Genomic DNA, 23,452 nt, shown 5'->3' on the forward strand with positions numbered 1-23,452 from the left:
AATTATCCCTAAGAATCAGTCTCTTGGTTGAGTGACTGAACTAACTACTCTTTTAGGGGAATGTGTACACAGGCATGTCCACGCATTGACATTTCTATACAGGTGCAGTGTGTGGCTCTGTCGGTGACTTGGATCTAGGGGAATATGTACATAGGCATGTCCACGCATTGACATTTCTATACAGGTGCAGTGTGTGGCTCTGTCGGTGAGTTAGAGACTCAGCAGTCTTTTTATGGCAGGTCTTTATTTAAAATGTAAACTCTGGGGAACAGGGAAGTTCACAATTTTCCCACAACTGGCGGCTCACACCATTAATCCCAGCACTTGGAAGGCAGAGGCAGGCAGATCTCTGTGAGTCCAGGCCAGCCTGGTCTACAAAGCAAGTTCCAGGCCAGCCAAGGTTACATAGTGAGACCCTGTCTCAAAAAGAACAACAAAAGTCTTAAGAGGCCCCCCTCTGTAACTGGCAGTGGTCCCATGCAAGGCCGTATGACGGGTTACAACCTGCTTGAGGACTGGGCGCATCCGGGTCTACAGTCCTACTTTGCCAGAGCAGGACTGGAGACAGGTTTCATAGTGCAAACAAGGTCGCTTCCAGGAAGAGACTAGGGGATGGCAGGTTACGGGTGACATTTCTATGTGCCACCCATGACACCCGACCTGGAAACAACTTTACTGATACCTGAGAGAAAGTGCTAGAGAAATGTTCTCACCGACCACTGAGCCTGCTCTGCTAGGCAGGTCACCCGAGGGCCAGATCATTTCTCTTGTCCTTATTCTTAAGCTGTGGGTCATCTGGGGCCTCACGGCCCAGTGGCCGACCGCTGGAGAGGTCTGCAGCCAGGCAAGAAGACAGACCCAGAGATCAGGAGAAGGGGCTTCTGCCATGCACCTCCTACATCAGTCCCAGCTCAATGTAGACGTCTCATCGGTCGAGGTCCAGAGCCTCCTGGGTCACCGTCCGGAGCCCAATGGAGAACAACTCTTCCCAGGGCTCCCGGATCCAGGCCAAGAGGGCTGTCAGCTGCTCTCCACACACAACACGGAGCGCCCAGAAACTCTCCAGTCGGGACACCTGGTAGATCAAGCAGTTGGCAAGGGGAGGAGACACAGGAGAAGACAGGGCAAGAGGCCCTGGGAAGTCCTGGAGAGGACTCGCCACCTTCCCTGGCTTTTAACGGCTCTTCCTTTCTTCCCCTCCCAAGTCTTCGTGACTCTGCACTAAAGGGCTGACTCTAAGCCTTGAAGACGGTCTGGTCAGCACTGACTGCAGCCTCTGGAGGGCTGCTGTTCATAGGCCCATCTCTAATCTTCCACGCTCTCGAGTCAGTTCCAAGAACTGCGGAGGTTCAGTTCCTGCCTCTAACCCTTGTGACCTGTGCCAGTTTGTCACGTCTATGAGTCTTAGTTACATCATCTACTGCAGGGATAACAATGGCACCTCCTCCTCATGCTGGAGTTGTGAAGTTCAAACAGTTGGCATACAGTGGGCAGGCTGATCACACCAACTCACACCAGCTAGGTATTTCAGTCCAGGTCTCCCAAGCCAGGACGTGCTAACTGCTGCTTCCTACACATGAGACCTAGGCAAACCCAGGTCTTCACATCTGGACTCTGCACCCACTGTATGCCTGCCCCTCTCTCAGCACCATCCAGAACTAATACCCATTCTTCCTAGACGTATTTCCATACGGTACACACACACACACACACACACACACACACACACACACACACACACACACGCACACACGAGTACCTACTTCGTCATAGAAGATGAGCCGCAAGTCCAAAGGGCTTGTGCGGTACAGCTGCACGGAGCTCAGACTGCTGAGCGGCTGCTGCTCCCTGACCTGCATGGGAGGGCCAGGCTCCAGAGGAGGGGCCTGCTCAGAGGCTTCCCCAGACACCACTGGAAGGGGGGATTCCGCCTGGGACCACGCGAGGTCTTCATCTAAGAGGTACAGTGTGGACAGTGTCAGGAACAGGGACACGGGGCGGGTAGAGGAGCCTGCAGAGAGAGAGGGAGGCAAGATGACGGCTGGAGTGAAAGGCGACGACAGGCCTGGGTCCCCAGGACCAGTGTCCCAGCGCTGCCCTGGAGAAGAGGTAGGAGCACACTAAAGAGGAGGCCACACATCACCACTATGCTTCCACAAACTCCAGAGACCCCAACCATCCAAGGCCCTGAAGGCCTGTACTGAGGGAGCCACCACACCAGTCGGCCCAATCGAGGGCCCACAGCCTCTTGACAGGAGGAACGGCCCACAGCCAGCCAGTCCACCACTTCAGGAAGGCTGGATGCCAAAGCTAAGGTCTCTGCACAGCGGAAGCTCCGAGGACCTCCTGACCCCACCTGGAGAAGGGGGACACCAGCCTATCGTGCTGGGTAGCCTGCAAAGGCGAGGCGTCCAAATTCCAGACACTGGAATTACTCCACGGGCACTATGAAGGCAACAGGGACAATATGGGGTACAGAAACCAGGGAAGCATCTTCAGCGTCGACCTTACCTTCAGTCAGGAAGGCCCGAAGGTAGAAGAACTGGGGAGCCTCTGCGGAAGTATCTTGTGCCAGCAATGGCCTGTGGAGACCACAACAGACACAGGAGGAGGCTCAGCCAGGGCAGGATGGGCTTCAGGGAAGGGGAGTCGGTGGGCAGGTGTGGGCATGAGTCGGTAGGTAGGTGTGGCATGAGTAGGTGGGCAGGTGTGGGCATGAGTCGGTGGGCAGGTGTGGGCATGAGTCGGTGGGCAGGTGTGGGCATGAGTAGGTGGGTAGGTGTCACATGAGTAGGTGGGTAGGTGTGGCATGAGTAGGTGGGTAGGTGAGGGGATGAGTCGGTGGGTAGGTGAGGGGATGAGTCGGTGGGTAGGTGAGGGGATGAGTCGGTGGGTAGGTGAGGGGATGAGTAGGTGGGTAGGTGTGGCATGAGTCGGTGGGTAGGTGAGGGGATGAGTAGGTGGGTAGGTGTGGCATGAGTCGGTGGGTAGGTGAGGGGATGAGTCGGTGGGTAGGTGAGGGGATGAGTAGGTGGGTAGGTGTGGCATGAGTCGGTGGGTAGGTGAGGGGATGAGTAGGTGGGTAGGTGTGGCATGAGTCGGTGGGTAGGTGAGGGGATGAGTAGGTGGGCAGGTGTGGGCATGAGTCGGTGGGCAGGTGTGGGCATGAGTCGGTGGGCAGGTGTGGGCATGAGTAGGTGGGTAGGTGTGGCATGAGTCGGTGGGTAGGTGTGGCATGAGTCGGTGGGTAGGTGTGGCATGAGTCGGTGGGTAGGTGTGGCATGAACATGGGCCTGTGTCTGGAGTCTGCCAAGAGAAGGCTTGGACCCCACCGACCCCTAACCTCCTGCTGACTCACCAGAGCCGGTGCTGCGGGGTCACCTCCTCCTCCGTGGCACTGACGCAGTTCCTCTGGGTGCGAGGCAAAGACTGCAAGACACCTGGATGGGGCCAGCCAGAGACAGAAAGCCTCAGAGGCTCTGCAGTCCTCTATCTCAGCCTCCTGACCCTGGCTCGTCTCTGTAATGTGGGGCCTCGGAAACGTCTACTGTGGGGGCCGAGGGAGCAGGGGGTTCCATGACCTCAGTCGACCGGTGAGCACCCAAACGAGGAACAGGCCCTGAAAGCTTGACCTCCAAGTCCATCCCTCCCAGCCTCTCCCTCACCAGTGAGCTCCTCAAGGAAGGCGCGGCAATGCCTGGCATCTCGGGGCAGCAGTACGCAGCTGCCTGTCCCAGCTGCCCACTCTAGGCGAAGGCTCTGGCCTGCGAGGCCAAGCTCCATGCCACTCAGCTCCTGCAGAGGGATGGCCAGGCTGGGCTGGAGCCAGTTAGCAGGAGGCCCGCTGCGGAGAGAGCAGGATAACCAAGATTGAGAGGAGGGCGGGGTGGGATGGGCAGGAGTTGATGCTGCCCCCAGCCACACCCCTGGCAACTCACCAAATGGCCCCTGTCACCTTCAACAGGTAAAGCCTGTGGTCAGAGACGACCACAAGGCACAGAGACTCCCCCGTGTGGCCTGCTAACACCACTGGCACCTAAGGGGAGGGAACACTGATGAGAAACCAGGAAATACAAGCAAGGAGGCAGGTGCCAGACCGAAAGCCGAGCTGCATCCACCCACTGTTACTATGGTGATCGGCAGCCTCTCATCACTCTATTTCTGACCCCGCAGTCTGCCCTCCCACCAGCCCGGGATCTCAACAGGCCGCCCAGTGTCCTCGAGATGTTTCCAACCTATCCCCCACACTCAGCCAAGACTATCTGAAGTAACAAATTCACCATCACTCCCCTGCTTCAAATCCTCTGGGTAGTCCCTGGATCCGATCCAAACTCCCTGGCAGACACAGCAGGTTGCTCCTGAACAGCCTACCCCTGCCTCCTAGACTTCCCGGAGGATGGACACCTGCCTCTAACCCTTGTCACTGGCTGTCCTGTCTTTCCCCCAGCCACTTGCTCTTGGGCCTCTGTACATTCACAGCTTCCTTCCCCAGAGCGTGGGTCCACTCAGACGGGATTCGATGCCCCTCCAGGACCTTGCCCTGGCTGCAGCAGCCTCACACTGCCTAATCCTGACTCTCAGACTGAAACAAGACTGCAGATGGACACGAGGGAGTGATAGCATGTATCTGTACTGACAGGAGGACCCATTTACCAAGTGCCAGGTGCTGTGCTGTGCTGAGCGACAGATGTCAGCTCTCCGCCCCCGCTCTGCGTCAGGAGCTTTATCCCTACCTGGGGGGGACAACTGAGCCTCAAGTGTGAAGGAACATCCCCTGAGTCAAACAGCAAGTATCTGCTGCACCCGAAACCCAAGCCCTCGACTCGACGCCCGTGGCCATGGGTCAGGGAGTGGCACAGACCTTGATACAGCACTGGAACTCCTCCTCAGAGTCACTGAACACCTCAACATCCAGGAAGAGCCGGAGTCGGTGGTCCACAGAGCGAAGACCAGAGCGTTCAGGAGCTACGAGAAATCAACAGGCCGTCAGCCTGGCTCTGGGAGGCCACAGCTCCAACTTACCTTCCCCCATGCCCACCCCTCCCCCAAACACACCCCCACCTTGTCTTGCCATACTCACTTGGGCTGAGGCTCCAGCTGCTACGGCCATGGGCTATGGATGTCTGAGGTGGGGTGCCATCAGACCCGCTGGGGTGGCCGCTGTAGTTAGCAAGGTCACAGACAGGGTCAGGGACCCCAGAGGAATCTGGTGGTTTGTCTCCCTGGGTCTGCTCTCTATTGGGGATTTCCCCAGACACGGCCAAGAGAACCACATGGTCACTCCCACAGTTTGGACATACAACAGGAGATTCTGGAGGGAGGGACAGAGACCCTGTGAGCCTCCCAAGGGCACACACCATGTTGACCGCCCCCCCCCCCATCCCGGTAAGGGCTAAGCTAGCTCATGGTCAACAGCCTCCTAAAAATACATCCCACCTTCTAGTTTCCAGGTCCTGCTCTGGCCCCCTCCCACAGCCTTGGGTTAATCAAGCACTGCAGTCCTTCACTAGCAACGCCTGAAAAACCAAAATCAGGAGCTAGGAAGATGATTCAAACACAGTACTACCTCACAGGCATGAGGATCTGAGTTCAGATCCCCAGGCCCCAGGTAAAAGCAGTATGGTGCCATGTACCTGGGGGAGAGACAGGCCGATCCCTGGAGCTCACTGGCCAGGCAGTCTAGTCAAATTGATGAGCTCCAGGTTCAGTGAGATTGACTATCCCAAGAAATAAGGTAGAGCGTGACTGAGGAAGACCCAGTGTCAACCTCTGGCCTCCACATGTACACACATACTTGTGCACACAACTATATGAACACATACATACAACATGCACACACATACACACAATAATAATGATAACAACAGAGACAAAAACAACAGATTGGGGAAGACAGAGGGGTCCCTCATGCCAGTTGAGTCTAAATCCCAGATCCATTAACTAATAGATGGATAATCGTGGACCAGTCATCTGCAATCTCAGCCTGACTACTACTATCTATAAGATGAGAATGAAAATCATGTCTGTCTCAAGGAGCTGGCAGGCTGGGTGAGTGGATGCAGGTAAAGAGTGAAGGATGTGGATGAACAATGAGGAGAGAGATACTGAGTGACGACAACATTCTGGGCATGGGCTAGCCCCCACATCAATATTATCCTGTGGCAGCCCCACCAACACTTTCCCTACCATTTTGCAAATAAGAAAAACTTTAACAACTTACATACCCTGTCCACACCTATATGGCTGGAGGTAATAACAGAAGCCACCATATATGAAGGACCTTTGTTTTATGCCAGGGGCCATGCTCGGTGCTTTATTGTCACATTTAAATCTCACAAGAAAGCTGGGCGAGGTAGCATACACATGTAATCCCAGTATTTAAGAGACTGAGGCAGGGCGACTATCACAAATTCAAGGCCAGCTTCAGCTACATAGGATTTGAGGCCAGCCTAGCTATATGAGACATGGTCTAAAAACATCAAAAACTTTCAAAGAGAGATTCCACCACAGGAGGGCTGCAGAAGCCACAGTAGCTATGGAGGACAGCCAGGCTCCAGAAAGGGCTGTGATATTCCACTGCACATCTGTAGCTCGGCCGGCTGAGCCTGCTAGGGCAGGCTCACAACAGGCAATGACACAGGGGTATTTTTCTGGAAAAAAAATAACTTAGTCCTGTTATGTCTGCTGCCAAGAAGCATGGCTGATAAAAACTGCATTCCCATAGCTGTTATCCAGAGTTCCCCCTCCTTCTTCAAAGCCCTTACGGTTTGACTGGCCTACAGTGGAGCAGTCCCCAAGATCAGAATATAACGAGATGCCACGAGGTGCTGCATGCTCTCCGGCAGCTTTCGAGGTCAGTCAGGGAAGGACAACTTGTGCCAACCCCTAAAGCTGCTCACTGAACAGCCACTGCACAGAGGGCTCACGGGAGCCTGGCGCCGCACCGAGGGCTCATTCGGCTTCATGCCACTCCTGAAATGTTACCCCCAAACAACCAAAAGCTGTCAAGTTATGAAAAAATAATGAGCATGGCTAGGCACCCTCACAAAACAGCCCTGCCGACTCTGACAGGACCGTTTCTGCTCTTTAAGGCAGCAGGCAGGCGGTTGCATTTCTGCCCACTGCCAACAGCTGCCCCCACTCCCATAAGGCCCTCTTCCCTGGGGCTCCCTCTGCACATCCCTCTCAGAGACACCTTCCCTGCTATGTGGGCAGGGAGATCAAGGGCACAGCTGGTACCTGGATTTTGAAACAGAGGCTTCCAGCCTTCCTCACTCTCGGGTCCCAACCGGGGCACCTCTGGCTTGAACTCACAGCTGCAGCGCAGACACTGGAATCTGGGCCCCGCAGACTGCTGCTCCTTCTTCACACTGGTGAACGGGGCCAGCACAGCGAGCAACTCCTGCAAGGGGGTGGATCTCTAGGCAGCCCGCTGTGAGCAGGCAGACTCCAGGTGGAACTGCCCGGCAGACCCCCAACCCTCCAGCCCGGACCCGCTCCCCCCCCCCCCACTCCCCCCACTGGCCTCCGGATCTCATCACCTGGATGGCCTCGTGGGCCTCTGGCTCCAGCACTGCATAGCGACGTAACCGCCGATCAGGACAAATGTAGGCAAAGCGCAGAACAAGAACCGGAGCCCCAGGGTGTGGACCTGAGCCCTGTGCAGGAACAAAGACAACTCAGGGAGCATGGAGGAAAACAGGGACACCAAGCCCTTACATGGCATCCATTCTTTAGCCCACCCTCCCAAGCCACACACCACAGCCCTTCCCACACCCAGGGCACTCCTTGGCTCCAAGTACTCAGGAGGGAAGTGGGAAAACACCCAGCCCAGCGCCTGGCACATGAGATCCCGCAGATTATCAACGATGAGTCTGGGCCCCACAACTCACCTCAGGCCCCCGTTCTCTTGGCATCTCGGGCTCGGGCTCTAGCTCCGCTGCCACCAGGCTCTGCAGCTCCAGCCGCTCCAGGGTCCGAGCTGCTCGCAGCTCCACCTCGGACAAGTGGGCAGACGTGACTCGGAGAAAGCATTCCTTGCCCTGCACGCCCTCAAGCCCTTGCAGGGGACACACCAGCATGGGGCGACAGAGCTCCGCTGCAGAGAGGCCAAGAGAGACGCGGCAGAGTGAAGACGGGTCCAGATCCTCTGCTCTCCCATGGGAGGCCTTCTACCCAGCCTGGCCTCTCCACAGTCCTTCTGACGTCTCAATACCACTTGTCTCCATATCCCCAATGGTCACAGGGCCCCTCACCTTCCACTTCCTTCTGCTCCTGCTCCTCCTCCTCCTCCTCCAGGTCCTCTCTCGACCCCTCTTCTTTATCTCTCTCCTCCCTCTCTTCTTCGTGGGGCTCTGGTTCCACCCTGCCCTCCTCTGACACCGTCTCTGGCGATTCCTTAGTGTCTTCCGCTCCCCCTGTGGCCGGAGGGCTGCTTGCAGTCTCCAGGCCCTGGGCGTCCACAGGAGGGCTGCTAAGGGCGGGAGTCTTGGTGGCGGCCAGAGGGGGGCTCCCCGCGGCCTCCAGGTGGCTCCGGTACTGCAGCCAGTCACAGCCAAACCGCTCCCGGAAGCTGTTCAGCAGCTCCAGTTGCCGGTGCTGTTGCGCAAAGCATCCTGGGATGGAGAAGGACCAAGAGCTGAGGCCCTCCCCGGACGCTAGGTGACCCCAGCCTCTTTCTACGGCCAGGCCGCCATTCCTCAACAGGCCTCCCCTCCACAGTATGTCCTCAGGTGTGCCCTAAGGAATGCTGTGATTCCAAAAACCACTCGCACCAAACGAAACTTGTGCAGGTTCACAAAACATGGCCTCACATCTAAGACCCTGAGATGCCCTGTAGAAAAAAAGCCTGGTCCACTCTGCTTCACCTTATACATACTCCCCGAATGGTTCTGGCCATAACATCTCTTTATTCTACAGTCTTTAGCACCCTCTGAAATCTGTGTTCCTTAGGAGAATGCTGCCTGGAAGCAGGCCCTTCTCTTTGGCCTAAACTAAAAAGACAGTAGACTGAGGGGCCCTCCACAATAACCCACACCACCCCAAAATCAAGCTTCTCCTATGACACCTACAAGGCGACATCAAGATCAGAGAGAGTTGGAGGGAGGGGGAAGGGCGTGAGCAGGGAGGGTCCACTTACCAGCTGGGGAGGGATCCTGCCCTGTTGTTCGGAGCTCCGGGTCTGTGTCACTGGGTTCAGAGATGCTAGCCCGCCTCACGCGGACTCGGCTCTAGTTTGGACAGACAGATGGGGTTCTATGAAAGCCAGAGCCTTTAGCCTGGCCATCCACGGCCACTACCTAAACTATCAGAAAGCGCCCACGAAGTACCCACACTGCCAGTCAAGAGATCACCCAAGCCCAGGCACAAACCGGCAGAAGATACCACTCACCTTAACCTTACGAAGCGGGGCCTGGGCCACAACGCCCCCAGAGGAGAGGCTATCACTCAGCTCGGGGCCACCTGAGGTCTCAGTGGTACTCCCCACTGGCACGGACGGAGGAGGTTGGGCCACGGAACCAAGCCCTGAAGATTCTGAAGCCTGGTGTGTGACGAGAGGAAGGAGGTCGGAACCAAGGGAGCACCTCGGCCTGCCTGAACTAACCAGGAGAGGACTCTGCTTCCCACTGACCGGGAAAAACCTTTCCTACCCTGTCTCCCGAGCTACTGCCCTCCCCCCGTGCCACCCCGTGAGTCCTCCCTCACCCCACCCCCACCAGACTAACCTGAAGATCCTCCAGTGACAAAGCCTCGCCATCCAGCAAGAACTGTGTGAGAGAGAGCAGATGGCAGCGCCTGAGACAGAGCCCACGGGCAGCGACTCCTCCAGGTATTAACAGCACCACGGGGTGACTAGGTCTTTGCCTCGCACTCAGGGATGGGGAAGGGGGTACAGTCAAAGAAGGACAGACACCAGGTAACCACTCACTCCATGAGCAGCGTCTCTGGCCCGAGGTGACAGGTACTGAGCAGTGGCCGCACGGTGTGCCGGGTGGAACCACAAGGGGTTGCCTTCCAGATAGAGCTGAAGGGCAGAAAAGGAGACTGAGTGAGCCAGAGAATCCTCCCAGACCTGAAGGCGGCTCCCAGGCCCGGAAGGCACGCAGGTCTCACCTTACGGAGCTCAGCCAGCAGCCACAGTGGTGACAGCTCCGTGTGTCCTTCTAGGAGGTTGTAGGCCACATCGAGGTGCCGCAGGTTCCTCAGCTGCTCCAGGCCTAGGGCAGAGGAGAGAAGGAAGAGGCCTTGTGGAGGCATGCTGGGGACAAGAGAGTGTGGCGGTCTATATGCTGAGGACAGAGGTAGGAGAAGGACAAGTCTTGGCACCAAAGTCCTACCTCTAAGTCCTCAGGAGGCTCTAGATCAGCAGTTCTCAACCTGTGGGTCCTGACCTCTTCGGAGGTCGCATATCAGATATATCCATTATGATTCATAACATAATTACAGTTGTAAAGTCGCAATGAAATAATGTTATGGTTGGGGGCCACTGCAACATGAGGAAGTGTATTAAAGAGTCACAGTGTTGAGAAGGTTGAGAACCACTACTCTAGGTGTACGTGGTCTATAAGCCAACCTGAGCCATACCCGTCCAATACCCTTCCAGACTGACCCCACCCACCCTACACACACTTCCTGCTTACCCTGAAGGCTCCGAAGCTCATTGGCTCGCAGGATCAAAATCCCCAGGGCAGCCCCTGAAGGCCCGACTCTGGGCACCAAGTGCAGGTGGTTATAGGAGATGTCCAGATGGTACAGCTCGGATAAATCCTGGCAGTGGGGGGGAGACAAAGGTTCTCAGCCTGACGAAGCTCTAGGCAGGGTCCTCTGGGCCATCTTTTCAAATCTACCTTGGCCTACAGGAACTGCAGACACAACACAAGCAATCTCCTCCACCCCTCCTCCACCCCGCACTGAAAGACCCGAACAAACACGAGCACGTTCCTAACGGTTCCAGGCTACACCCCGATGGTGACTCCCACCTACCAAGTTCCCACCTAGGAGAGGACAAGGCTCTGAGGCACACTCAGAGCAACCAAAGAGATCCTGTTTGTTTCAGCCACCACCTGAAGACAGGGCCAGTCAGTGCAGTCAGTGAGACAACCCGGATGCACTTCCTGTGGACCCACAGCCACTTCCCAACTTGTAAATTCCCAGTTCTTGGGTGTGCAGATGACCCCATGCCCTTCCCTACCCCTTCCTTCTCCATTCAGTTCACTTTGAGCCCTCTTCCCTATTTTGAGTTTATTTCTCATGGAAGTATGCCCTTACCACTTTAACAAGTACTCGGCATTATTACTATTACTATTATTATTATTATTACTATAGTTTTTCAAAACAGGTTTCTCTCACTCTGTAGACCAGGCTAACCCCAAACTCAGAGACCCACCAGCCTTAGCCTCCCAAGTGCTGGGATTAAAGTCGTGTGCTACCACCGCCCAGCAGCCTTATTTATTTTTAATGGAGGACAGAAAGGACACAGGGAAAAGATTCGTCATCGCCATCCAATCTACTACTTCTGAGCCACACACTGGCTAAGTAACAGAGGATCCTCTTTACAGGAACTCCTATGAGTTACACTTTGCAGGAAATAAACCAAGAAGCTAATGATCTGCACCAAGGCATCCAGGTAGCCCAAGCTGAGATCACAACTGCCTTGGATGCTAGAGGGGAGACCCACACACAGTCCTGACTCTCAGGATGTGGCTCCACCTAGGGCCGAGAGCAATGTGGAGGAGGAGCTAACCTGAGAGGGGGTGAGCGAGCACAGAGCCATCCAAGGCCCAAGCCCACCAGCGCACACTCACCATCAGGAAGCCTTTGCAGTCCTCGATATGATTGTGGCTCAGGTTGAGGAAGCGAAGAGCTGACAGGAGCCGCTGAAGGGACGGGAAAAGGAGGCACACAAAGGTTCTTCACACAAGGACACCTGTCTGGAATTCCTCCCAAAGGACCATCCTTCCCCTGGGGGAGGGGCACTCACCAGGGAGCTGTCTAAGTTGGTGAGTCCATTGTAGCTGAAGTCCGCAGAAAGCAAAGCGAGCCAGGGAAGGGCAGAGCAGAGGTCGCCACCGCAGGCCGACAAGAGCTCCTGGGTAGGAGACAGGCACATCTGCTACTTCATTCTCAACCTCCTCCCCAAGCATGCTCTATCATCCAGCCCATCATTCATATATACCAGTCCATCATTCATATATACCAGTCCATCATTCATATATACCAGTCCATCATTCATATATACCAGGGTCTACCTGGAGACTCAACCCCCTCCCCATGCATGCTCTATCATCCAGCCCATAAGTCATATATACCAGGGTCTACCTGGAGACTCAACTTCCTCCCCAAGCATGCTCTATCATCCAGCCCATAAGTCATATATACCAGTCCATCATTCATATATACCAGTCCATCATTCATATATACCAGGGTCTACCTGGAGACTCAACCCCCTCCCCATGCATGCTCTATCATCCAGCCCATAATTCATATATACCAGGGTCTACCTGGAGATGCACCTTTGAGAAAAGCTCAAGTCACTCTCCCTAAGAGGTAGAATATGGGGACCACAGGGAGATAGACACTAGACTATTTATACAGCTTGGTATGTCTGTACAGACAGACAGGTGTAGACTGCTGTGGGGTCACAAAGGACAGAGGGAGGGAGAAAACGGGAAAACCACAAAGCTTGGTCTTCTGTATTTCGCAGGACAAGGCACCAGGGTCCACCCTTCACCCTCCTTACCTCTAGTGCCTGGATGCTCCTGCTACAAACCAGAGACTCTAGCTGTGAGTAGATGCTACGGAGGCCACGCAGGCTCTGGATGGGGACTCCTCGAAGCTGGTACAAGAGAAGAAAGGGGAGGAGGAGGTAAGCAAAGCTTCAAAGAAGGACGAAGGCCTCGTCTCCACCTTTTCTGATGGGAAGGAGGAAACGACGGCAAAGCGCAGCCATTGGTTTAGGGAAGTGTTAATGGAAAAGACATTACTGACGAGCCATGGCACATTCACACCCGACCTCCCACCAAAAGAGGCCATCTCTCCATCCTCACGCCCAAGAGGCGGCTGTGCAGTAGGTTCTGGCCCGCCCATATGCTCCAATACTCCCTCACCTCCAGCTGCCGCAGGGACTTGAAGGGGAAAATCTTGATGGGCCCTGGAAGGCCAACACCAGGGATGTGTACCAGCTGCAAAGAGGAACACTCGGGTTACTGAGGCATGGCGGTCTCCCTTCATCAGCACCATTTTCTCAGCACCACCGCCACCCACATCGCTGACATCATCTGGATCTCAGCTCCACAGCCGTCCCACACTCTCTTCATCCCCGGCCTCCATCAATACCCTGGCCCCTGGCCCCTCTTAGGACCTTGAGTGAAAGCGTTTTCTGCAGCACGTCGAAGAGGAACTGAAGCTGGAGGATGGCGGGTGAGTCGGCAGGATGGGAGGGAAGAGCCACAAAGCCCGTCTGGCCAGGGCCCCATGGCCCCAGGTACAGTTCAAACACTCTGTTCAGCTGCTGCAGTGTGCCTGTTACCAGGCTCAGTGTGCTACAGCCAGAGAGAACTGCGTCCCCTGCAGGAAGACGGGCAGACAGGAAGGAGGAGAAAATGAAAGGTCTTCCCTTCTGGGACCCTGAAATATACCCACTCTCATCCGTATTGAAGAGATTCCACTGCAAGATCAAACTTTCTACCCCTTCCCAGCTCAGAAGTCTTCCATAGCTCCCCATCTTAAAAACAATCAGATGCCGGGTGGTGGTGGCGCACACTTTTAATCCCAGCACTTGGGAGGCAGAGTCAGGTGGATCTTTGTGAGTTCGAGGCCAGCCTGGTCTACAGAGTGAGTTCCAGGACAGGCACCAAAACTACACGGAAAAAGCCTGTCTTTAAAAAAAAAAAAAAAAAAGCCGGGCGGTGGTGGCGCACGCCTTTAATCCCAGCACTCGGGAGCCAGAGGCAGGCGGATCTCTGTGAGTTCGAGGCCAGCCTGGTCTACCAAGTGAGTTCCAGGAAAGGCGCAAAGCTACACAGAGAAACCCTGTCTCGAAAAACAAAAACAAAAACACACACACACAAAAAAAAAATCAGACAAAAACAAAAAACAAAAAGCAAAAACAAAAAAACAACCGAGCTTTTCACCCTGACACAAGAAACTGCTTCACTACAAGACTCCAAGGGACTTTTCCAACTCAAAAGAGCCTAGGCTACTTTCATTGTTGGAAATACAGCCCACTTGGTCCACAGCTCTCTCATTTTGATACATCCCTTTTTACTGCCAAGCTGAAGACCAACCTCACCCAGACAGCCTTCTCAGTACTACCTCGGGGGGCTGGGGAGATGACCCCGTCAGTACAGCATTTGCTGAGAAAGCATGGAAATCTGACTCTGACCCCCTCCATCCACCTGAGGGCACAAAGTAAAGAGACAGGCATAGGAAGCCTCCAGCCAGCCTCCTTAATCAGCAAGCCCCAGGTCTCAGTGAGAAACCCTGTCGCAAAGAACATGGTAGACAGCCCCTGAAGAATGACACCTCTGGCTGCCCTCTGGCCTTGACACAAGGGTGCCCCCCAAAATAAAAGTATTTAAAGATGTAATGCCACTGAGCTTCTACACTGCAATCAAATCACCCACTTTTACACAAAGGCTGATTGTATGTTGATCTTCCTTTCTTTTCCTAGTTTCAAGAATGGCATGCACATTTATAGGAATTCTCAAACAATATTGAAATGCATGCCACTGTCCATCGCAGCATTGAATATTTCTATAAAGCTGCTGCTCTACCTAGTGAGACTCTTAGTCCTGTGAGGACATCTTTCAGGCACTTTCCCACTCTTCACTCCATCTGGAGAGTACAGTTACAAGCTAGCTATGAAGAAGTGTTTTAAAATATATTCTGAAACCAGGCGTGGTGGTACACACCTATAATTCCAGAACTTGGGAGGCAAGGGCAGCTGTGAATTCCAGACCATTGCTACATAATGAGACCTTGTCTCCAAAATGAGAGAGAGAGAGAGAGAGAGAGAGAGAGAGAGAGAGAGAGAGAGAGAGAATAAAAATCAAGAAGTCAAAGAATATTGCAGAAGTCAGGTGTAGTGTCACACATCTATAATTACAGCTTTCCCCAATGTTTACATTTCTATAACTATAGTACAATTATCAAAACCAGAAAATTGGTGTTGATATAATATTCAGTTCTATGCTGTTTGTGTATATGATGACAACCACCACCACAATCAAGACACAGAAAGTATTCCAGCCAGCCCCATAATAATTTTCATGCACTCCAGGATTCCTAGCCCAGGAGCCATGTCAGATTTTTGCAGAATAATAGATCTTACAATCTTGCATAAAGAGTTTCTGTGAACTAGACACTGAACTGAGTATAGACAGAGACATGATTCAAGGAGTCCCTCAGAAGCATAGAAAAGGCACGGCATGGGAGTAATTATTAATATAAGCCAGAAAATTCAATTGTTATCAAGAGACTTCTCAGTCCCATCATGGGAGTGTAGCGACAGGGGGCACTGACATTAACGAGCTAACACATTGCCAAATGACTCTGCTGCCTCATCCAAATCTCATCATTATTTCCCTAAAAGAACTATTACCCTCACCTTACAGACAGGAAAACTGAGGCTCCAAGAGGAATCTCTCCTTTTCGTGTGTGATACTAGGGGTTGAAATCAAAGTTTTGTACATGCTCTGCTACTGAACTATATCTCAGCCCTCAAAAAATTATCGTGATTGTGATCATCCAGCCAGTAATTAATACATCTTTGATATCAAGTCAAAGCCTGTTTCTACAACTGATGCCAACCACATAACAAACAACACTGTGAACTTCACCGTGCCCAAACACCGAGGAAAGCAATTATCTCTTTTGAACATGTATTATGTATGATACACTGCACTAAATAAGCTAACTGAAATGCTGATATCGTTAAGTACAATCACTATGATAACCTACCTGCGAAAAATACCGAGGCTCTGAAAACCTATCCAAGTCTGAAAGAGGGTTAGGACTAACCTATGTGGGTCTCGCTCCAAATTTTAGGTGTTTAAGGTGCTATACTTGGTGGCTTTCTATACACGTGATTATGTTCTTGTCTCGAAGTGTTTAGTCCAGTAACGACCCCTTCCCTTTGCAGAGGTTAAGTGGTACTAGTAATGGCTAAACTTTAGACTGTCAAAGACAGGACGGTAAGCAAGGCGTCGCAAGGAACACACCCCAGAAAAAGAAAGTAATGAGAAGACTCTCACACCTCGTGACCCGGCCGGCAGTGACTCAGTGACTCCGGCGTTTCTGGAAGGTGTGGAACTCACCCACAACCTGCAAATCAGATAAGCCGGAAGTCCACTCACCCGAGTCCCGCAACAGCCCCGCGAGCTTCCACACTACTGAGTCCCGCGGCGCGGTCGTCATAGCCACAGGGACGCTGGGGGCGGAGCCTGGTAAAAGGGGAAGCGGAAGAGCCTCAGGTGGGCGGTGGCGACCAAAGCCCAGCGCTTTTGCGCAAGTGGAGGCGTCGCGTAATGGAAAAGGCAAGGGTCCGCTGTAAAGAACGTCCTCTCGGACCCCCGCTCCAAGAACACAGGGCCTCGGGAGCCCATGGACTCACGCAATCGGCACGCCAACCTTTGCTGCCAGACTCCTCGAGGACAGGAAGTCCCGCCCCGGAAGGCAGGAGAACTACCGGAAAGCCCGCCTCCGTTGCCGGAAGCCACGCCCTGGCTGCTGGGTGGGCTGATGTGTCCGCCGGGAGCTGAGGATGCAGCACTCAACCCCGAGCTGGGCCTCTGGCTCCAGCCTGGCTCTGGGCGGCGGCTCCTTCGGCGGAGGGGGAAATCTGACTCCATGTTTGCAGACAGGGCGGGGAACCTAAGTTTGGAGAAATGGGATTTTTTTTTTTTTTTTTTTAGTAGTAGGAAAAAAAAAACTCATCCAAAACAAATACTGGTTTTCCAGTCCAACAGCCCTGTCCTCCTTGCGAAGTTCTTCAGTACCAGCCAGAAAGGGCTGAGGCCGGCCGGGATGCCCCCTTCTCGAATCCTCTTTGATGTCGTAATTCTCAATCTCCAGACTTAACTTTATTTTTCCTTAAGGTTTAGCACACTCCCTACGCTTTGCGTCTTTCCTGGAGCTCACTTAGTAGACCAGGCTGGCCTCCAGGTCATCTAGCGCTACATAGACTCCGTCTCAAAAACAAAAATTAGCCACTGTTTCTTTTTTTTAAAAAAAAAAAAAAAAAAAGTGTTTACAGCTCAGCACACCCCAAACAAAAAGTAGTTTTCCTAGGTTTGAAAATAAGAAAATATGTTCACAAAGGTTAGGCTATTTACCTTCAATGAGTAACAAAAGCAAGACTGTTAAGTTTTCTAGCGTCCAAGTTGCCGTTGTAGCTTTTACCCTGGTTCCTGGACTGGCAGCTGACATCAGCTGCTGGACTACATTAGAAAACACATTCTTTAGACGGAGTGACTAGGGCTTGGAAGGGGAGGGTCTTTTATGAAGCACCCCTTTCCACTACAAGGAAGTTAAAATGAATTGTAGGACTGAAGAGAGGCTCAGTGGTTAAGTGGTTGTTCTTCCAGAGGACCCAGATTCAGTTCCCAGCAACCCACAACCATCTGTAACTCCAGTTCCAGGGGGTCCAACACCACCTTCTGACCTCCATGGGCACTGCGTATACATGGTGTGATTAGGGTCAGCCATCTTTATCTCAAGTTGTCAAATTTGGAGCTAGAGGTATAGCTCAGTGGTAGAGGGCTTCTCCGGCATTCAGAAACTTCCTAGATACAATCTCATGGATCCAGCACATTTTGTGAAACTAATAATCCCATAACATGAGAATTATCAGTCCCTGTTTATTGATCACCTGAAACTGGCTTTGGGGGAGGAGGAATTCTCCCTTTAACTGTCAAGTCAACTTCTCCTAGGCAAAAAAAAAAAAAAAAAAAAAAAAAAAAAAAAAAAAATGTCCTGACATGGTGCCTTGGAATCTCTTGTTTTTAGCCTGGCCTCCCCAGAGCACAGTTATTGTCTAAGAATCCTCCCTTCGTGTGGGTAGCCAGTTTACACTACACTGCAGTGCTTCCAGGAAAGTAAAAGAGAGAAGACAGAACTGTAATAGAGAGAGAAGACTGAGCTAAGAGAAGCAGGAACGGGAAAGTAAACAGTCCTGCTTCCATGCTCCTAGTGAGGCCCATTCCCCCTTCCGTCCTTGGCTTGCAGGCAAGGCCTTGGCTGCCTTCCAAAGAATTTCCCTCTCTCTCTCCCTCCCTCTCCCTACCTCCCTCTCCCTCTCTCTCTCTTGCCTAAGTTACTTTGGATGTACTTCTGCAAATTGTTACTTTAGAAAAATAATTTTTTTCTAATCAAAGGGAAAAAGAAAATCCTGGGTCACGAAAGCTACTAAAACGAAGCAGGCAGACTTTGAGAGGCTGGCAGATCCATAAGAAAACAAAGAATTGAAAGGCCCTGAAAGTGACCCAGCCAATGAAAGCAAATCATGTTCCTGATGAGAAAAATAGGGGTTATAATGACGTCAATTCAATACAATCTGAATCCCAGCCCCAACAGGAAGATTTCAGAAATTGACGAGTTGATTCTAAAATCCATCTAGGAGACTAAACATATGTGCAGAGCCAAGAAACTTGGAAGGAAAAAAAATGAAAACAAAGAGAGGCACTAACAGAGACCTTGCCCTAGCAGACAGTGAAGTGTCCTCTAGAGTCACAGCAACCACAGCCATGTGATAATAACGATAAACGTTAATAGATCAGTGGGACACAGCAGAAGAATGAGAAATAAAACTGTCTCGGGAGAACTAAACTACCTGTCCATCTGGAAAAAGCTCAGTTACTTTCATCCTGCATATGAGATTCCAGAAATATAAAACAGCTAAACACTTTCTGAAATCAGCAAATAAACAGATCTGAGTGTGATGGCACATCCTGGTAATCCCAGCACTTAGGAGACTGAGGCAGAAGGCCTGGGAGTTCCAAGGCAGCCTGGACTACACCAGTGAGGTCCAGACTTAAAGAAAGGAGAGAAGAGGGCTGAAGGAAAGAGAGGAGAAAAGAGACAGACAGACAGAAACTGATTTTCAAGTGTGACACTTCAATTTACTTCTCAAAGAATGATCTTAGCTGACCCTGGTAGTACCAGCCTTTAGTCCCAGCTACTAGAGAGGATGAGGGGAGAAGGAAGGTGACAGTTTGAGGCCAGCCTAGACAATTTAGCAAGAGGACCCAGCTCCAAAATAAAATGTAGGGGACCTGGAAAGATGGCTCAGTGGTTAGGGACAGTTGTTGCTCTTCCTAAAGGATCCATGGTGGCATGGCTCACAACTGCCTATAACTCCAGTTCCAGGGAATCTAATCCCCGTGTCAGGCCCCTGCAGGCAACAAGCACACACGTGGTGCACAGGCACACATGCAGGCAAAATACCATGCACATAAAATAAAAACAAAGCGTTCAAATAGAAAGCATGATTGGAAAGATGGCTCAGCAGAGAAAGGCCTTTTTCCATAAAGCCCAGCAACCTGAACCCCCAGGCCCCACACAGTGGAAAGAAAAAGCAAGTAGACTTCTGGCTGCCACACAGCCAACAAAGCACACACAGAGATCATATATACACAAATAAATAAAAGTGACTTGGAGGAGGGGGAGGTTCGAAACAGTTTCTCTGTGGAACAGCCCTGGCTGTCCTGGAATTCTGCTGTAGACCAGGCTGGCCTCGAACTCACAAGAGTTCCTTCTGCCTCTGCCTCCCCAGTGTTGGGACTAAGGGCGTGTGCCACCATGATGGGCCTTAAATGTTAACTTTAAAAACATTAAGTAAAATAAAAATTAAAAGATGGGTGTGGGGGCGGGGGAGGGTGGAGATGATAAAGCACATGCCTAGCGTGAACGAGGCACTAAATTAAACTCTTACCACTTTAAAAAGAAAAATAAATAAATAAATAATAATAAAAACCCCAGAGCTTTATTAAAAAGATACAAACCCAGGCTCAGAAAAACAAATCCCATATGTTCTCATATGCAGATCTTAGCCTCTAACAGTTAAATATGTGTATCCAAGAAAAATTAAATGGGGATAAAGACCAAGAAACTGGAAAGCGGCCTGTGTGGTTGGGGGAGTGGGGGCGGGGTGGGGTGGTAGAAAGAGGCCTGTGTGACTGGAGGAGAGAAAGAGGCCCTGAGGGAGGAGAGGGGGGAGAGCAGGAGAGAAGTGGAAATTGTTACGAAAGGCCACGGGAGGAAAGCTGGGCCAGGGCACTGAGACAAAGCCCTGGTATTACTTTGTAAGCTAATTTACGTTTCTTTTAAAAAGAAGACCGTTTTTTTAAAGATACAAAAAATACCACGGGATAGTAGTAGTGTTCCGTGATTTATTACTGTGAATGAAATTGCCTCCACAAAGAATGCTATGACATCATGCTCTCAACTTGTAAGCACGTCTGAGTTGCAGTCCCCAGGAGTAACACGCTGCCTAAAACCAGAAACATGTCGCTGGCCCAGCCAAGCGCGTGACCAAGACTGCTCAGCATAGCAATGGATCTGGTCCCTCGAAAGTCACATCCGTCCCTCATGTTCCTCCTCCAGGTCACAGGAGGAGAGAGCTGCTGCTGTTGGTAGCTTCTTGCCTCCCCGGGAGTGAGCGCCCTGGGATGGCCTCTGCAGACACTTCTAACAAACAGGAATAAGGAAAGGTGTGACAGTCGCTAGCCTAGCCTGCAGGCGAAGGATATCTTCAGACCAGAATGACCGGCCAGGTCCAGGAGAACTCAGCCCTGAGAGCCTGGTCCAAAGCCTGCTTGTTTCTGACACCTTGACACATGGCAAAGCCAGGAGGCTGCCGCAGAGGAACGAAGTCATGGTTCACCTTTAGAATGTGTGCTGTTGCCCTGACCTCCCTGCTTCAATCCTATAGAAGATCAGAGGCCAAAACTTAAGAATTCTTGCAAAAATGAAGTTTTCACACAGGGGCTGGTGGTGGAGAGAGGAAAATTAGGTGATCTGCTTGTTTTTATCCACCTGGTCTGCGCTTGGGATGGGGAGGAGACCCAGGAAAGAAAGCGAAGAAGTAAGAACACGGCTCCCACAAACAGTTTTGGTAAACACGTTTATGCTCAAGAGCAGCATTTGTGTGTAGTACACTCAGCCGCAGGATTGCGTGGTGAGAAGAAGCCCTTGCTCCATGAGTCACCTCACTGTGTCTCTTGGCGCTGCTACCAGACCTGGCCACAAGAGGGTTAGGGAGGATGCCTGGGTTTAGTCAAAATCAAATATACGGGAGCACTGGAGGAGGTCCGGGCTGAGAACTTGTGTCAGACCTTGAGCCTAGTTCCTGGAGAGACTGGGATGAACTTGAGCATTCCGAGGAAAGCTGGAGAAGCAGAGACCAGCTGTATGTGAATCAGAGAAGCTGAGGCCTGGGGAAAGCAATCGATGATACAGCAACTCGCCTAGCATGTGCAGGGCCCTGGGTTGGATCCTGAGGATAGCCAGAAGAAGAAGAGGAAGCAACAAGATAGGAATTTTCCTATGGTGGTGGCCCAGGAATAGCACTGGTCACCCAGCCTGACAAGCCTTTGCAGTTCTGCATAAACAGAGGGACCCATGGAGAGAAGTGGGCCACCGTATAGGAAAGGGCAGCGGATGGAATTAACAGTGAGACCTGGGCCACAGGGATTGGAAACTCTGGAACAAAGTGAGAACACAGGGCTGGGGGACTCGGACTGGGGGAAGGAAGCCAGTAGGGGCTTCAGGTGGGGGATCTAGCACCCTACAGAACAGCCAAGAGAATTCCTTTGATCTTTGAATATTTTCTCAGCCCTTGACTATGAGTCAGGTCCTAAGCTAATTTCAGGGTAGAGAACACAAAGGTGTGGCTCTTTCCCCAAGAACAGGCCTTGTGGTAGAGGAGAGTCCGCGATCACTTTACAACATTCACTGGCTTACCTTCCCATGCCACCGCTGTGTCAAATGAAACCAACTTTAGTTACCATATTTAAAACAAGGTCAAAAGACCCAAACAAATCTCAGGTGTCATCAGGGCTCAGATTCTTTGTGAAGGCTCCAGGGGAGAATCCCTGTCCTTGTACTTTCTAGAGTCAAGTGGCCATTTGCTTCCATGGCCTGGTGCCTTTCCATCTTCACAGCCAGGAATGGTTGCCCCGGTCTTTCTCACAACACAGCACGCTGACCTTGATTCTCCCACCCCCTCTTTAACGGTCCTTGTGATGGCATTGGCTCTGCCAGGGTGATCCGGGATATAATCTCTCTATTGTCGGGTCAGCTGATAAGAAAATGGAATGACATCGGCAATCTTCATTTTTTTTTCCCCTTGCCCTGTGACAGAATGTATTTACAGCAACTAAGGATCAGGATGCAGACATCTCTGTTTACCACAAACACGAGACACAGTTCTGGTCCAAGGCTGTACACTGAATATGTGCTGCAGCCACACCCCGCCCCCACCACCATCCACCCATTCCCAAACTAACAGAGATCTAAAAATAAAAGTTCATAATTATGTAGGACAGCATGAAGAGACCTTGGTGCATTAAAAACTACAAAAAAAAAAAAAATTCTTCAGGATGGATGGCAGATACAAAAAAAAAAAAAATCAGAGAAGAAAATACACATCTCAAATATGCCTATCAGTAGATGACCCTGAGGAATGAGAACAGACTGAGCGAGTAGCATTTCAGTAAAGTGATTGCCCAACACATGCAAGGCCCTGAGTTCAAGCCTCAACATGCCATACACAAAAGGATAAAAAATAAAAGAGTAAAAAAAATCCTTACACTGAGGGATGGAGGTTCTAGAAAAAGAGCTTCTTGCGGACACCAAGGGGAGGATGAGTTTTTAAGATGCCACAGCAGGCACACCAAATGCCAGACACACCCACACTCCCCTTCTCCTGAAGAGCTGGTGGCCTATAAATGGGAGCTATGGCTATGAAATCCCAGGTGAAAAGAAGGATAGTGCTCTTGGTGGCTGGTGATAGCTTGGAGGAGAAGAGAGAACATTCTCTTCTGGGAGTCCAAGGAAACCTAATCTATGCAGCCCACACTTGCAAGACAATTACATTAGACTGTGGCAAGTGCCCTAGATTGCCTCATAGCCATTCTCCAAGGCAGATACAGAGAAGACAAAGACGCAGAAAACTTCAGATCAAAGAAGCTGACAATCATAAGTACCATGCAAAGAGAGTAAAACCTTTCATTTTTTTCTTTGTTTGTTTGTTTTTGTTTTTGAAACGGGGTCTCATTATGTGGCCCTGGCTGGCCTGGAACTCATTATATAGTCTCGAACTCACAGAGATTAGCCTGCCTCTACTTCCTGAAAGTCAGTGTTTTAAAAAGTAGATTAAAAACCCCAACATACCAAAGAACCCTTGTAAAATTGCTTATTGGACAGGAATACGACTTTAGCCAGCAGTGGTGGT

At 51.6% G+C, this 23,452-nt stretch overlaps 1 protein-coding gene across 1 annotated transcript; it reads right to left on the reverse strand.

The window, feature by feature from the left end:
- Positions 1-225: 225 nt before the first annotated feature.
- On the reverse strand, positions 226-16,670 carry Stk11ip (serine/threonine kinase 11 interacting protein). Its single transcript, XM_006972133.4, has 25 exons — positions 16,613-16,670; positions 16,356-16,442; positions 13,361-13,566; positions 13,107-13,181; positions 12,740-12,835; positions 11,981-12,088; positions 11,805-11,876; positions 10,641-10,767; positions 10,114-10,217; positions 9,929-10,024; positions 9,726-9,767; positions 9,392-9,541; positions 9,140-9,230; positions 8,256-8,615; positions 7,893-8,098; positions 7,542-7,658; positions 7,240-7,402; positions 5,081-5,311; positions 4,862-4,965; positions 3,939-4,036; positions 3,666-3,844; positions 3,359-3,440; positions 2,512-2,582; positions 1,764-2,011; positions 226-1,075 (listed from the first exon to the last, which is right to left on the reverse strand). Exons 2-25 carry the CDS (start codon positions 16,414-16,416, stop codon positions 926-928), a joined length of 3,237 nt encoding a protein of 1,078 aa, XP_006972195.1. The 5' UTR covers positions 16,417-16,442; positions 16,613-16,670; the 3' UTR covers positions 226-925.
- Between the last annotated feature and the right edge of the window lie 6,782 nt (positions 16,671-23,452).

The sequence above is a fragment of the Peromyscus maniculatus genome, chromosome 13, assembly GCF_049852395.1.
Source record: "Peromyscus maniculatus bairdii isolate BWxNUB_F1_BW_parent chromosome 13, HU_Pman_BW_mat_3.1, whole genome shotgun sequence".
Lineage (NCBI taxonomy): Eukaryota > Metazoa > Chordata > Mammalia > Rodentia > Cricetidae > Peromyscus > Peromyscus maniculatus.

Excerpts from the sequence above, each read along its gene's own strand:
- Stk11ip (XM_006972133.4), bottom strand. The coding sequence starts at position 16,416 with ATGACGACCGCGCCGCGGGACTCAGTAGTGTGGAAGCTCGCGGGGCTG. Across the intron at positions 12,089-12,739 it reads GGAGCATCCAGGCACTAGAG|GAGCTCTTGTCGGCCTGCGG; the intron begins GTAAGGAGGGTG and ends TCTCCTACCCAG. Across the intron at positions 4,966-5,080 it reads CAGCTGGAGCCTCAGCCCAA|CTCCTGAACGCTCTGGTCTT; the intron begins GTGAGTATGGCA and ends GATTTCTCGTAG.